Source organism: Podarcis bocagei (genome assembly GCF_964188305.1).
Source record: "Podarcis bocagei genome assembly, chromosome: 1".
NCBI lineage: Eukaryota > Metazoa > Chordata > Lepidosauria > Squamata > Lacertidae > Podarcis > Podarcis bocagei.
Window position 1 is genome coordinate 99,872,810 of NC_138125.1, and position 16,040 is coordinate 99,888,849.

Consider the following 16,040-nt stretch of genomic DNA (forward strand, 5'->3'; position numbering starts at 1 on the left):
ACAATATCACACATGTATGTTAGCTTACATCTATGATTGCTGAAAACTGTCTGCTAAATCATGGTTTGTTGGGGTATATGCCCCCAGTAAACTTGTCACATGGGACGGTTATTGTATGAAGTGAGTTAACTGTTGTATTAGTATGGAAGATTTCCATTGTACGTGTGTGTGTCTGTTCTAATAGTAGCATTGCTAGAATCATGTTTGTGACTGTGCATCTGCCACTGTTTTTTGTTCAATCATCATCATTAAAATAGTTACCAGCTTCTAGCTTTACTCTACACTTCTGCATATACAGGTGGGTTTGCTGGATGAATTTGAAAAGTGTAAACTGGCCCATAGGCTTGGGGAATGTCCTATATAAGACAGTCACTATTTTCCAGAGCAGAGTGTGCCACAGTGCCCAGGCAACATAATTCCCAATCACTCATTCTCACCATCACCACATGATTACCATTGCATGAGAAGTGCAAACAATGAGTGATTTCTGCACACTCCATCACTGTTCCTGCAGTTCACTGCTTATTGGAAACATGCTGGACTGAAGCAGACTTGCCACATGATTTAGAACTTCCAGGGTTTCCAATTGTGCAGAGAGCCTACTTGACTAGAACAAGCAGTGTGCTGTAGAGGATGGATTGGGGAAGTGGTGGGGGGGCAGTGGGTTCATCCCTACTTTTCTTTTTATGGAAGGGAAGGGGGGATATAATGAATGAATAGGCCTATAGTAGAACTGCATTGTACAGATCTCATACATTCTAGTTATCCACTTCAACTGTGAACTCTATGCAACGTCATGTCAAAGAGAACTCTGGATTATAGTATTTCTGCTCATCGGTGTTTGTGTAACCAAGCGTCCTGGGATGGTGTCAATCTCTTCTAAGTGAGGTTCTGCCTTCTTGTAACACCCTTTTGAAATCATCGGTGTGATTTTTGACGTTGTGAGTTGGGCAGCTTACGAGACCTGATTGCTGAGAAGTCAGTTTTATGTATGAACTGAATCTCTGCATTACCTACCTTTGGAACCATGAGTTGGAAGTGCTGCTGCTGCTGCTGCTTGCTGAATTATTGCAGGTGATATAGGTTGTCTTACTTTTCCTTTTCTTTTCCAGATACAACATTGAATGTCATACAGCTGAGTCTGCAAATGATATTGTGGTTCCATCTTTTGATGAAAAGAGAAAACACTGTGTTTTCCAGGGTGATCTCTTGTTGTTCAGCTGTGCAGGATCTCATCCAAGCCACAAAAGAATCTGCCCTTGCAGAGACTACCTTAAAGGACAAGTTGCACTTTGTAAAGACTGTCTATAGCAGCAGCTCACTTGACTTGATGAAGGGACAAAAGAGCCAGTGGCTTAGTGAGAGCTGCTGCCATTTCTTGCACTTTGGTACTGCAGGCAGAACAATTGCTGAAGAGAAAAATCTGTACCACGATGGAACAGAAAAGTGATTTTAAAAAATCTCAAATGATTTATATTTTTTTCCTAAGCAAGCAATTCCAGTGACACAGAAATCTCCTTAATTTACTTAAGGAGGTAAAAAACAAAGTTCAGCATTTTGTAAGGGTAAATTAAGAGTGTGGGTTTCTTTTACCAACAACTCCTCATGATCAACAACTTTTCTGAATATTATTTCCAGTACAAAGAAACAGACCTGGAAGAGATTGGTCAGTACAGGAAAGACTAACACAATCCTGGGTACATTGTTCATAGGAGTCTTCTGAATCCTGAATGGCTGGTGAACATGGAACTACAACGGAACACAGCGACAGAATATCTATTGGTTTTTATCTCATCTGACACATTCTGCAAATTCACAGCCGTGTAGTGGTCTTCACATACCTAAGCAAGTAGCACCATTAACTGGTGGCTTCCTGAGTCGCAGATACTTTTGGTTTGATAATGGATTATGATTGTGCCATTCATCGGGGCTTCTAAGCCACATAAGCGTAATATTTAAAATGTATGGTCTTGTCTAGAATTATGAGTGTACCCCTCTTTCCCAGTCCCACGAAGTTTTGTTGTAGGGTGGTGACTAGACATACTGTTAGATCACTGAAAATAAAATGGTGCCATTGGAGCAATATTTTCCTCGGTATAAGGTGGAGAAACAGTGACTGAAAGTTGAAAATAGAAGTGAGGCAGTCAAATCGTGCTGGTCTGTTTTTGACAGCTTGGGGAGATTTAACAAGCTTTTATAGGATGGACGGACAGACATGAACAAAACAATGACTATAAGCAAGTGAGACCTCTTCCTAAAGTCCTTAATTAAAAGTAGGTGTGCTGCAGCAGGTTGGTAGTGTTACAATTTGAAATTAATCCAGAGAATTGAACTCAGATTTGTTTGTAGATCAGCTTTTCCTCTTTTTTAAAAAGAAAGAAAGAAAAAGGGGTTGCTTTTGCAGCACAGCTGACATTTTTAAAAGCACTGTTTGTGGAAGGCATTGGATAGAAAGACATTGGATAGAAAATGGATGCTTCCTCACTTTGAAGCTAAAAGCTACCACAGGTTGGCAAGAAAAAACTTGGACCATTTTCAATATTATATCAGAGTACGATACTTCAGTTATTTGCTTCTTTCCCCTCTACCCTAAATATTACTTACTATATCTACTAGTGGGATAATTCACTCCTTTCTGTTCTTTTGTAATGTAACTTAATTCATTATTTGGCATTCACTGTTTATTGTGGGAAGCACTCAAGTATCTTTTGACATACCAAAGACCATAAGGGAAAACACCTCTCTCAAATCATTGAGATAGAGTCTTTCTTTCTTTCTTTTTTAAGAACTATTTCATATCAGCAGGGCATAGCTCCAGAAATGTTTGACAAGACTAAAAACTTTTAATCGTATGCGCATAGGATTAAAAATTAGCAGTGGCTGGCCCAAATTCCGGTAACTTGTGACTGGCTTTTGTGTGATGTCTTGGATTTCTGTAATAGTTAACACTTGGAATCTAGCCTTGTGTGTTAAGTTACCAAGCAGTTTCTGCCCGCACTTGTTAGTACATGGGAGCCCATCCCTCCTTCCTTCCTTTTAAAAATGATCACTCTTCAACTTTGATACCCTTGTTGGTGATTGACTTTTTTATTCTAATGTGTTCTTTATGAGGACAGACCGTCATCAAACTAGACCTGGCAATAAACAAAGCACTACCAATTGCTGCTGCAGCAAAAATGAGAATATATGTGCTGTAAATGCATCTTAGCACATTCAGATTAGTTTGGCTTTAGTAACAGGGCCAGTTCCAATCTAATATTTCTTCTCCAGAGAAAGATATAAATTATACGTCAATATACAATTTTACAAATCTGATCATTTGCTTAGATATTTTTCTTTCAACAATAACATAGATTTTGTCCTCTATTGCAACATTTTTAATGTGTTTTTGTTTTCATACATAGCATCAAACGAACCCCAAGAGAAGGATTTGAGTTTTGCTAGTTTGTTGGTGCAATGAATAACATAGTCTTTCAGCAGGGGGTATATCTATAAATTGCTAGTTTAGGCATACTGTATGTTGGTAAAAAAAAAAAAAATGCTATATGGTTATAATGAGTGGCGATGTACTGAGAAGGTATAATTGATAACATTATTGTAGGGTGGTATCTGAGTAAGCCATATTCAGAGCAGGCCACTGAAATGAATGGACTTAAGTTATGACTAACTTCAAGTCATTGGGTTTACTCTGCATATGACATGGTCTCCCATTATTTCTTCAAGTGTTTTATGATATCACTGAGAATAGGATCAGACCTTTGATAGGCTCATCCAGTTATTTCATAGCTGCGTTTTTTAAAATAACAGTAATTGTGGAAGAGAAATGAATTTGTGTATTAGCCTTATTATGGTGTTTACTATGAAGACTTGGTAGATGGTACAAAAGAAAAGTTTCATCTAACCATGTTGTAGTTAGTACAGGGTCAGTGGGCCTCACACTTTTTTAGCATTGAAATGTGGAAGCAAATTAAACTTGTACCATGATCCAGGCTATCTAGAAGGTTTTTCTTCAAACCTATCTCTATGGATACCTTTAATGAAGGACGCATTGAAAACAAATGCCTTCATAATCCTCTGCCAGCATAAAGAGCAGATGGCAGGTGATGATTAAGGTGGTTTTTCATTAAAGCCAGACAAATTTATAGGTATATTTGAGGGGAATGCCTTTCTTGACTGAAACCTGGACCATTTTTTAAAAGTTCAAATGCAGAAATGTGGTATTTCACTTCAGGATTATTAGGAGATCTAAGGGGATAAATAGAATTGCAAATCATTTTGGCAGGTTTTGGCTTTGGGTGTAGTGGGCTACAATTCATGGAGCTCCCTGAAGTCTAAAATAAAATGAAAGAACACATCATGCTAGAAGCATCATGTCTTCATATATCAAAAATTTCTCCCTTATTTTACAAGTTTGTAACTTGGTTTTTTTTTTAAAAGAAATCTTGTTCTGAGAGATCACCAAAACCTGAGAGAAGCATTTACATAATTTATTTTTAAAGAACTTTAACATTAAAGCTTACCTTTGAAAGGTAAAGATTGAATACACTGTTTAAAATGCCAATAAAAACCTCATTTATTTCATATATGCAAGTTGATTTGCACATCTATAAATAGGTATGCTTTTCAGTACATTTCACCTAGTTTTGATCATTTGTCTCTCTTGTGGTTCATAGAAGCAGTTGTGGTTGGGGGGGGGTTGGTTTCTGCATGGCAGTGTTGAAGCACATTCTGCTAATATGTGTGCCTTTTATTTTATTTTTTATTTTAAATTAATTGTGTGTTTGGGATGTGAACATTGCCTGAGCAATTATAATGGAACACTAATTTGAGGATTTATATACTTTCTGTAAATATTGGTATGATTTATAAAGAGTATTTTTTAATATTGGAGAAAAGACAAAGCAAAAGTACGTACTACAAGCTGCAACAACTCAAAGAGAATGCTACCTATTGATATTTGTACTTGAATGTTTGTGTCTAAACAAAATGCGCTTATATATGATGCATTATCCATGCTAAATCTTAGTAAAGGAGGGAGGAGAGAATATAGTTAGCTAATGCCCATCTGCCTGGTCTTAAATGGTTTGGTAGTTTACTTTTCATGTTCCAAGTGACAGGAAATTGCTGACGTCCAATATCAAAGAACTAGAAATGTAAATTGGTATGTACATGATTTTTCTCTCTCTCAAAAGAATGCAGTTCAGTATGTTCTTCTATAAATTACTAGTACTCACTGGCATGATCTTTTGAATAGGTTATTTTCTTGTAGAAAATGAAGTTCTTAGCACAAACTTTCGCAGGTATGAAGGTGCTCCTGTTAAGTTCTTCACATTTAGTAGTATGTAAGGTTGACCACATGAGCACTCAAGAAGTTGTTTAGGGAGACAAGTCCCCTCCTCTTTTTCTTCAAAGGAGGTGTAATTGCTCATCCCTGTAGCATCAGAGTGTTCATGTCCCCTAGCTCAAGTTCACACAGCTACCATGGCATGCTATGTGCTTCTAATGTTTGCACCACTCTTGTAGAATAAGGATTATCAGAAGCCTAACACCAAGTCACAAGGAGCAGCCTAACCTCAAGCAAGCAAGTGCACAAAGACTGGTGTGGTATGGGTCTACCTACGCACTTCCTTAAAAATAGAGTCAGATATACTACAGGATAAATTTAAAAGTGGTGACATTTGTAATCTGAGTAGCACTGGGCTTCCTTCTTTTTACAAATTGCCACAGAGAAGAACCTTGCCTACCAACATGACTGAACACTCGCATGTTATTTTGTCAGTGTGGCTCTGGTTATATAGCTGTCCAATATGGAGAATTTTTAGAGTGTGTAAGTAGCCCCTAAATCAATTTCTCTGAAAAGTCTATGGAAATTTCCATTTGTAACTGGGGATAAAAATGTATTTAGCATTGTAATTAATCATTCAGCATTTTATACCTTGATGGTACAATGCCCACTGGTTGTCTGACAGGCTGCTTAGTTTTAAAAAAAGGACTTGGGAGCAATTCAGGGACAGTTCACTACGTTCCCCCCCAATAACTTTTGTTGTAAAAGTTCTGAGGCACACAATTGAATTAACTACATAATACAGTGGCCTCCCCGTAATTAGTGCCTTTGTTTTTGTATTTTTGACAGTGAGCTTTCTAAAGAAAGAATAGCCTTCATACAGGTTCTGAATTGAAAAGGGTGTCGTGACTGCTACAAAATCACTGTGCATTCACAATGGATGTTTGTACTAGTAATTGTGATGGGTTATGCCTGAAGATTATAAATCTCAATAGGTTTCATACAATACTAGATCATTGCTTCCAGCCTTTTGGGCAAAGTAGAGGCCATTCATATTCTAGGTAACTCCTGTTTATTTAGTGCAACAAGTGAAGAGAGTTATTGTTGAGAAGGCATTTATAGGTGTTTTAAGCTGGTTATGCAGTACGTCCTCTAGCTTTGATTATATGCGGTGCTCTAGATGGCTGTTGTCAAATGCAACAAGCAATTGCAATTGTCATGCAAGTTTGTTTTTGTTGTTTTTTTTAAAAAAAGTATCAACATGCAGAGTTGTCCATAGCCCATTAATGTACTTAGTAATAGCTGGTCCCTTGCACCCTTTGATAAAAATCTTATCTTTCCTCCACAATAAGAACCTTAAAAAAAAGTCTTATTCAAGGGAGGCATCTTCCAACAATCCATCTTAATCTATCAAATGGCTTTTTCCTTTTTTTAAAAAAAAAGCTGTTTTGCTGTTAACAGCATGATTAGGTGCTCTTTGAATCCAATTCCCCTACCATACACCTAATATGAAACCATACAAAGATGCTATAGCAATTATTTTACTTTGATTGGTTCTCAGCAGTTTTAAATGATTGGTGTGGTTTCTGCTTTGCTAAAGGAACCCTATACACCATTTTTATAGACGGTCTTTTTGCTTAATTTTTTTTATCAATAGCTTTAGAGTTAATAAAGTACCATTCCAACTTAAATTATCGGTGCCATCACATTAAAATAGCATAGGTACACAGAAAGAGACGTTTTCAAGGTCTTTTCTGCATTCTCTTCCACCAGAACAACCTTGCAAGGAAATTCAGGAACAGGTGCATCCTTCCAACCCAGGCCAATTTGTATCACGTTAACCTTCCTTCCACATGAAACTAGACTAATTCAAAATAACTGAAATTACAATCTCCTGCTAATAATGTTGCAAGAATAATTAGGCTTGTTCTGCAGAAAACTTAGTAAATAGTCACTCAGGTGCTTGAACTAGAAATTGCCTTAAGGCAGTGCTGTGGACCTGGTGGTCCTCCAGCTTTTGCTGCAGTCCCATTATACCTGACCACTGCTGTCGCCAGTCAGTGCTGATAGGATTTGGGAGTCTAGCAGCACCTGGAAAGCAAGAGAGTGGCTATTTAAGAAGCTTTGCTGATGGCTAGTGCTATTTTTATAGAAAAAGATGCTGGAACTCACCCTGAACACCTCCCTTGTTCTCTTATGGCAATAGCACCCACCTGAGAGGTGCCAGAACTGAGTTCTGGCTGGGACAAAAAAAAAAAAAAAATCCTGCTCATGGCTTACAGTGCAGCTAGGGCTTTCTTTTTTCTCACTTTGGAGCAAAGCTGGTTTAGGGAAAAGCACATCAGAATGCAGCATTTTATATGAAACAACAGGGCAGATATGAATTGCAGCTAAACATCATGTGCACACCACTTCCCAAACCAGGAGTGTACTGATATAAAGTAAACAGGCATGTATACAGTGCCCAAACCACTCTCACTATGCTCAAGTGCAGATATTTTAACAACCACAGTTAAGCAGTCAGAATCAATTTAAAGCAACTAAAATTACTGTCTAGTTTCAATTGAGCATTCTCTGTTGTCCTTTGTTTTACTAGGATAGGTAGCAGCTATTGTGGAGTGAATGTAAATGAGGAATCAGACCACACAGCATACATGACTAGCATATAAAATAAGAGCCTACTGGATCAGGCCAATGGCCCATCTGGTCCAGCATCCTGTTCTCACAGTGGCTGAACAAGCTGCATATGGAAAACGAATGCAACAGGAGAACAGACATAAGACTCACACCTGCAGCAACTTCCACATTCCATCTGCTGTAAACAATTGGGTTCTAATGGCCAGTATTGATCTCTCTCTTATCTGTGCTTCTTTCTATTTACCCCAGTCTCCTGGATTTGATTTCCAGTACCTTAAGCTTCTTATACTGAGTCTAATGCTTTGCTCATGCTTTGCTGCTTCTTATTCTAAAATTTTCTAAATCTCTTCTGGATGTAAAATTCCCACAGTAAAGACTGAACATATTGTGCATAAATTGACTATATAACAGAGCAGGTAGGAAGATCAGTCAATATAGCAAATGTTAAAAGTGTATGTATATATGTGTGTTATGCTATAGAAATAGCATATACAAGATGGATGTACCTTAGTATTATATCTTACTGAGTACTATATATTCAGGACACTGAATGATACTACTTAACTATGCCCTGTCTTTATATTTATATAAACGAATTAATTTCCTTTGTATTGATGTGTACATGAAGGTACCAGCTTTGCTTAATAATCTACCATTTGGAGTGTGTTTGTATCAAGTGACCCCCCCTACTACTACTACAATTATGAAAGTGACTTCTTATATTAGAATTGGCCATATGCTGTATATAGCAGTAGGTGTTTATGGGACACTTTGAATTGCTAGTTCTAATTAAACTTTTCCTTGAACCCAATGCCACAGGGCAAATAGTTTACATTATGACTTTTCAAAGGAAAGAAACCTACCAGTTCCAAGGACTGTTTGCCAGGTGTATGTAAATTCTTTCACCTACATAATGCATCGGTAACACCCGCCCCACTAAGAGGTACTGGCAAACCATGCAGAAGGCTTGCATGAAGGTTTACTGAAGGTTTACTGAAACCTGGGTTCTAAGCAAATGGCATTGTTTTTGTCTGACAAAACAAAGCTTACCTCCCAACTTGGACTTGTCCTATTTTTTAGAACAGAAAGCAGTGAGTAGTACATATATTCACCACTCTCCTGTTTCACTAAAATAAGCTAAGCAGTCCACAGCCAGGGGTCAAGATCACAACATTAACATTTGGCTAGTAAGAGAAACCCTAAAAAAAAGTAAGTAGTGGGTTTTTTCCAGAAGTGTGCAACAGAGAATAGCAAGTCACTGACTATCTCTATAAATATAACATTGAAAGTCAAAATATTGTTTGTAATGAGAAGTAAAGTGTTAGCTTCCCAGTTCTGAGTACTGTTCAGCGGAGTAGTAGGTTAAGGTTTAATAAGGATTTTAATTTGTTTCACGAGCACTGATTATGTTTTTTAAAACAATACATGCTTGAAATTTTGTGCGGGGGTTTTATTTCTTAAATTGTGTTCCGTTATATTTTGTTTAAGCAGGTTGCTTCACAGCAAGTAACTGTAAAATTAGAAGATTAACAACATGGGAAACTTAAAACCAAGGTGTAAATATGTCTGTATTCTCATGGCTGACAATGCTTCCTTCCCCCCCCACCCCCCCCCCACCAACTGTTGTAGGGCAAACTAGGGAAAATTTTATTTTTCAATAAACTTTTTCTTGTGTGACTGCGTTGTTTTCACCCTTTCTTCCATCCAACCACACTGCTTGAAAATAAAATTAAGATCAGAGTTTTCTTATAAATGACTGATAGTTATTAAAACAGAGGAAGCCAAAAGCACACTTTTCCCTCTTTCAAGAATTGAACCTCTCTGCTTTCATTTTTCTGCTTTTGGTGTTTTTTTTTAAAGGGGGGATAGTTACATTGTATAATAGACTATCTTGCCAATGCAACTGATATTCCCCTGCTATAAAAGTCATGAAACCAGCCTTACACATATGGGTGTGAGGCCTGGTTGATGGTTTCACAGCACAAGCTCTGTATGCCTGAAACAAAGGCGTCAGAAAAACAGTAGAAGCTGTAAATATGTGCCCAAGTATGAATATCAGTGGCAATACCAATTAATCTATACACCATGGGGGCTGCCAGCTCTTGGTACATTTTGTACCCAGCTCTTGGGGCCTGTTGATACATTTGCTTATGGGCTTATGGGCACTAACTAAATGCATGGTGCGACTATTCCGTTTGCTATATCAATGCTTCGTTCAAGGCTGGGAGAGGAGATGCTGTGGCCTTTTGGGAATACCTCTATTGGCACATGTATGCCCACTGGTACCATATTGGCAATCCCTGCTGTGTACACCCAGGGATCTTTATTTAACCATGCTGAGCACACACACACACACAGCTGGGATCCTAAGCTTTTATTCTGTGAGCAGAAGGAATTCCTGGAGGAAAAGTCCTCTATGCAGAGAAAGCTAGCTGGCCAATTCATTGCTTGGAATCCACGACTCTTTTGTAACAGATCCCTCCTAGAGTGGGAGAAAATATTTGCATCATTTCTACCAACTGACCCCATATGTTGCTGTAGAGGACTAAATGCCAAATGTGTTTTAACAGGGTTTCTCTGGAGGAGATGATAGACCTGATTTATTACGAGAATCCTCATTTCTGAGGTGGTAAGGTGTCACATAGAGAATGAACTTCATTGTTAACACTGTCAGACACCCTTCAACAAGCAGTTTCAGGCAACTGCACTTCAGTGTTTTTTAATTGGAGATAAGCATTTTTTTAATAAAAATGTTTAATGCCTACACCTACTACCATCAGTCTCAAATTTTGAGTTCTGCGCAGATTTACTATATAGCAGGTGTAAGAAAAAACATAAAAAAGAAGGGTAGAGGGGCTGCTGTGTTGGCTACTCAGTATGTGACTACTGTATATGTAAGCTTTTATTCCACATACTTATTTCTGTGGAAGCAGCTGCCTGGGTAAACGTCTCATTTCGACCTTTGCAAAATGCAGTATCAAAACAGTAAGAGTATGAATTTATGTTTTGATAATTTCTGCATACTCACCAAATGTTAAACTCATGTAGAAAGGGCTTCATAGAAGAAAAAATGGCAGCAACATTTCAGAGGGCTTTTCTACAAGACGACTTGTTCTATTGAGGAAGCAATCTTGAACACACTTACAAGTTAGTAAGCACCACTGAAGACAGCAGGACTTAACTTTAAATAATTACATAGATTGTATTGTTAATGTATTATCTAGAGAGCTTTTTTAAAGGTTAATTACAGGTACTGTATAAAATAGGTAACAGCTTTATTGATTTACATGATGGGAGTCATAACTTGTAATCCAGATATTAAATTACATAAGATGGTGGGTGGGAACATGGAACACCTACAGAATAGCCTAACTAACAGTAGAAAGGCTATCTTACTACCACCTTGAAACCATCACTTATACCAGACAACAGGACACCCATGTATTTACCCATATATACCGCTACATAAGTGCATAATACAGCCATAGACATATAATCAAAAACTACCCCCTCTTGCTTTTTTGGCTTTTGCCTGTACATTAACACCTTGTGCTTATTTTGTCTGTGCAACTTAATATATTTCATAATGTGTTGCTTCATATTTATGCAGTGCAGAGAATTTTAGAAAATAGTATGAAATTCACATTAGATTCTTTGAATTTAAAAATGGAGCAGTTTGGGAAAGGGAGTTGATTTGAGGCTGGTGGGGTGGGGATTAATTCCATGCATCAAGTAGTGTCTGTTGGCCCCCATAAGTTAAGTACAATACCACTGAGTTCTGTGCAGAAGACATTGGGAATGTCTCACTTGCTGGCACATTCTGAAACGCTGGTGGCAACGTAACTAAAGGCCATCTCTTGTCTATATTAGATGCAGTCTTGTCTATAGAAGCTCATGCCACAATAAACCTGTTAGTCCTTAAGGTGCCATGGTAAAAGACTACTGTGGCTGCGCCCTCTCGGATTTGGCTCCTTTATACAGGCATCTGTTGTGTTGAAGAACTCTTAATATTCCAGAAGACAAAACATGGCGGCTTGATTAGAACTGTGCACTTTGCTCATCTCAGTTACCATTTGCAGGATTTTAAATAGCACACACAAAAGAAAACGGCTGCTTGTTGCTACTTTTGCCAAGATCTAAGCGGTGTACATATTTGCCTAATTGTACAGATTGACCTTTTCTTGGAAAGATAATGTAAAAAGAAAATATACCATGAGAAACAAAGTGCAATCTTGTAAATATAATTGGCACCGTTTGCCAGGATGTAGTACGTTATCACATTTTGCAAAAGTCCATGGTGCTCTGTCTTTATTCAAACATTTCATAATGACGTGTTTGCCGCACACGAGGAACCATGTCCACAAGTAGTCTGGAAATGAAAGCACATGTTGATGAAGGACAAAAGTCACAAGTTGTAAGCAGAAAATCATGGACAATGGTGCTGGAAGATTTTTGAGAATATATCTTTGTATTCTATCCAGAGCTCAACCACTGCAAAGTAGATTTTGATAAGGTGGATTCTAAAAGGTGTTCTAAGCAAGGCATGCAATTGTAAGTCACCCAATACATTGATATTTAAGCAATGAAACTTTGTAGCAATAAGGTAGTAAGGGCAATGGTAAATATTGACGATACACCACAGCAAAGTAAGTGCAACATCTCAGGAAATGGTGTTGAGGTTGCTACCCCATGCCTCAAGCATCATATACAAGGAACAGATCATCACAGTATCTGGTAAGCATGCAAACACAAAGAATAAGGTGAAAAAAGGAACAACTTCACTTACTTTGCTCCATAGGCAAATATTGTCAGTCCAATTAGAACACCTATACTTCCATCCAGGTACCAAACAGCAGCATTGTGTTTAAAAACCTCCGCACTTATAAGTATGGAGAATCCCATTATTCCTCCTACCAGAGAGTTGAAACCTGAAATAAAAAGTATAAATTTAGACTTGTCCAAGAACCAAAGAGTTTGCTCATCAGTTTAATGAGTTACATGGGTACCATTGTCAACTCACATAAAATAAACCCACTAAGAAATTTAAGCTTTTCTGGGTACTGGCCACAAGATGTCACTCTGATCATGTGTCTCACATGAAAATACTGACCACTTTGATACTGCAAGGTGTTTTTTTTATCAGACTTTGCTTATGTTTACATTATAATAGTTAGGAATCTAGGATAAGTGCAGAGAACATGCATCTGCCTTCATCACAGAGCTTGTTCTGTAGGTTTTAAGGAAACCTACAATAGCTTGGCTAACTCTCAACCACCCTTCATTGTCTTTTCCCTAGAGGTCTCTCTATATATGGTAAAAGAGCCAGAGTGTCTCAGCCTTTAGGAATTCATAAGCAGCAGCTCAAGTAATCCTCTGCATCCAAGTGCTAAGGATGGTTTTTGCCTTGGAAGTTCCACCACGCACCCCACCTTTGAATAGTTAATACTTGCACTTCAAACTACTCCATTTCTTCCTACTGGTAGTTCTCACTCAGATACCCACACCATTTTACAGCAATGCGAACCAGGCATTCTCACTTCTCTCTGTAATGCAGTTTCACTCTATGCATGTCCATCCAGCATCTGCCATCTTCACACCCTATTTGTAATTAGATTCCTCCCATCTCTGCTGCCTCTTAGGGTGCTGGTCCAAGCAGAATGCTGTCTTTGGGTGCTTCCAAATGCCGGCCAATAGGCATTTCAGATCAGACTGCTATGTGTGTATTCAACATGTTAGTTTTCACACATTCCTGTTTGTTTCCCTCCAGTCATGGCTATTCATTGCTGTTCCACTGCTTGCCACTCGCAGGAGAAGATGGAGGTTGCTGGAATGACTCTGGAGGGCTTTTTGGTTGTACACTCAAGTTACTCCTACCCTGCCATTTATTGCTTTTTCTGTTCTGGGCATGCCCCGAGCCACTGCTGCACTTTGCCCTGACCACCTAATCATATGCATTAAGGTGCCTAAATGTGTGCTGGGACAGGGGGTGCCTTATTTCATGAGCAGCCAATCTATTGCTGGGGGTGGGGGCCGAAGATCCCCTTGGGGGGGGAAATCACTGGAATGAAAAATACTTAAAAGGGCAATAAAAACAGCAAAAGCACCCTACTTCAGCTCAGCCTAATGGCAATCAGCCTTCCCTTGGTTACCATGCTAACACCTAGGGATGCTAGGTACCTATCTGGCTGGCCACGAGATGTCTCTCCTGTGCAGCGAGAAGTCTTTGAGAAATTGCAGTCCTGACTAGTGCTGGTGAAACATAAAATACTGCCTTGCCTGTTGTGCTGTTGCTGTTCTATCCATGTTTCGAAGGGGCTACTAATTATACTGCACAACAAATTAATATTTATTTTACTTAACGGAATTGGTATATCGCTTTACGAAGCGGTTTACAAAGAATATAGTTTAGACTGTGGGAATTATCACAAACAGAAGAAAGCTTGGAGAATGGGACTTGCCTACCCTCCATCCCAGCCCCTCAGCTTTGTAATTTGATTACTTTCAGATTCTAATGAAATTTGCATTTGGAGAGAAAAGGATTAATGAGGCCAGACTGACTGCTCAAAGTTCCTTAATAGTCAAGCTGCCAGCCTCATCCTTTGTTAGGAAAGTTACAGGTAAATAGCCCAGAAACCCCAAGGAAATAGAGTTAAGAAGCATATCTCCAAACTAAGGACAACCTTAAGCAAGTGTGTACATGCACACATTTGCCCATAGAAAGATATAGACAGAAACAAAGAAAACTGCAGTTCAAATCAGGAAGGCGGAATGAGCTTTTGGAGGTCTGATGTAGGAGCAGTGATTTCAATAATGTTATGTTCTGTCTCCACCTATGCTCAGCTTGTGTATCAGTAAATAACTTGAATATTACAAAAAAACCCCCTATTAAATCACCAATGATTTATTTTCCAAGGGCATCCAGACCTGGATGAGCACTGCCCCTAGAAGATTTCACCAGTTGGAGAAATGGTAGTGTACATAATACTATTCCTGGGTTCACCTTATGTGTCAGTAGCAAGGTCTGTCCAAAACATTTGGGCACCTAAGGCGGACGTCCAAATAGCACTCCCCCTCCAGGGGCAGAGGAAGGGGATGTGGTGGGTACGGAATGCCCCAGGTGTCACCACTGAGGGAGATGACAAAATGCCGAGCGGCACTCACCTGGGAGAGACGCTGTGGCTTGGGTGCACGCAGGCTCTGCCCACTGCCTCCCCACCCCAGCTGTAGGGCAGCTGAGTGGGAGGAGGCAGGCAGACTCCAGAGGCCCCACGGCGTGGCACCCCAGGCACCCAAGCAGTTTCCTCCGCTGCTGCCCCCCTCACCAGGGAAGAAGGGGTGAGGGAAGATTTACAACAGAAACAAGTGGTGGTGGAATCTGCTGTCCTGGTGGTTCATGCTGCCTGAGGAAGTTACCTCACCTTAGCTCATGGGTGGGCTGGCCCTGGTCAGCAGCAATTTACCAGGGTAAATAGATAGTTCAGTTATCTATTGTTATCCACAAGTCTCTGCCTGCTGATCAGGTTCCATCTTGAGCCTTCCCTGATACCATATTGTCTCTGCTTACTTGAGAACATTGGCAAGCATAATATATGCTTCCTCACTTAGCATGTTTTTAAACAATTAACAAAGACTAAATACACGAGACATCTGCAGACTTAAAAAAAGAAATCCCTGTTAGATAGAAAATGCTGAATTCTGCACCCCACTCTGTGCTGTCTAAAAGAAACTTACAGTTCCACAGGCTGTCACGGCAGGAAGCAAATTAACAGGAATAGAAAAGTGCTAACAGGCAAAAGAGACATACTAATTCACTTTGTGCAACTGCTGCTTCCACCCCCTTGCTGTATTGCTTGCTTGTGGGTGGGAATCTCACCCTCCCAAAGATTATATTCCACCAAAAGCCAAAAATACAAAGAGAGAAATCTGTGCATAGCTGCCTGACTAAAATAGCTTGAATGCACAGACACCAGGCTAATTACAGAGTTCAGTCTCTAATTTAGCTAACAATAAAATCAGCAGCAACACAATTATCACGACGACGTAATTAATGGAAGAGAAGTTCCTCAGCTATTTGCAAAATGCAGGACTAGTTGAAAACACTGGTAATCGTGTCCTATTA

The 16,040-nt window shown here is 39.2% G+C and overlaps 2 protein-coding genes across 7 annotated transcripts in view; one reads left to right on the forward strand and one right to left on the reverse strand.

Moving 5' to 3' along the window:
- MGAT5 (alpha-1,6-mannosylglycoprotein 6-beta-N-acetylglucosaminyltransferase) overlaps positions 1–9,598 on the forward strand; it is a 128,741-nt gene extending 119,143 nt beyond the window's left edge. For 2 of the 4 annotated variants that reach the window (XM_081199729.1, XM_081199730.1), the window contains exon 17: positions 1,113–9,598. In XM_081199729.1, coding sequence (XP_081055855.1) covers positions 1,113–1,311 — 199 coding nt within the window. In that variant the 3' untranslated portion in view covers positions 1,312–9,598. The remainder of the gene's footprint in view (positions 1–1,112) is intronic. The other 2 variants (XR_014009601.1, XR_014009602.1) reach the window with 2 other exon arrangements.
- The window catches only part of TMEM163 (transmembrane protein 163), an 80,082-nt gene continuing 66,421 nt past the window's right edge, over positions 2,380–16,040 (reverse strand). For 2 of the 3 annotated variants that reach the window (XM_081200075.1, XM_081200076.1), the window contains exons 7-8: positions 12,708–12,849; positions 2,380–12,290 (exon numbers count right to left, since the gene is read on the reverse strand). In XM_081200075.1, coding sequence (XP_081056201.1) covers positions 12,230–12,290; positions 12,708–12,849 — 203 coding nt within the window. In that variant the 3' untranslated portion in view covers positions 2,380–12,229. The remainder of the gene's footprint in view (positions 12,291–12,707; positions 12,850–16,040) is intronic. The other variant, XR_014009723.1, reaches the window with a different exon arrangement.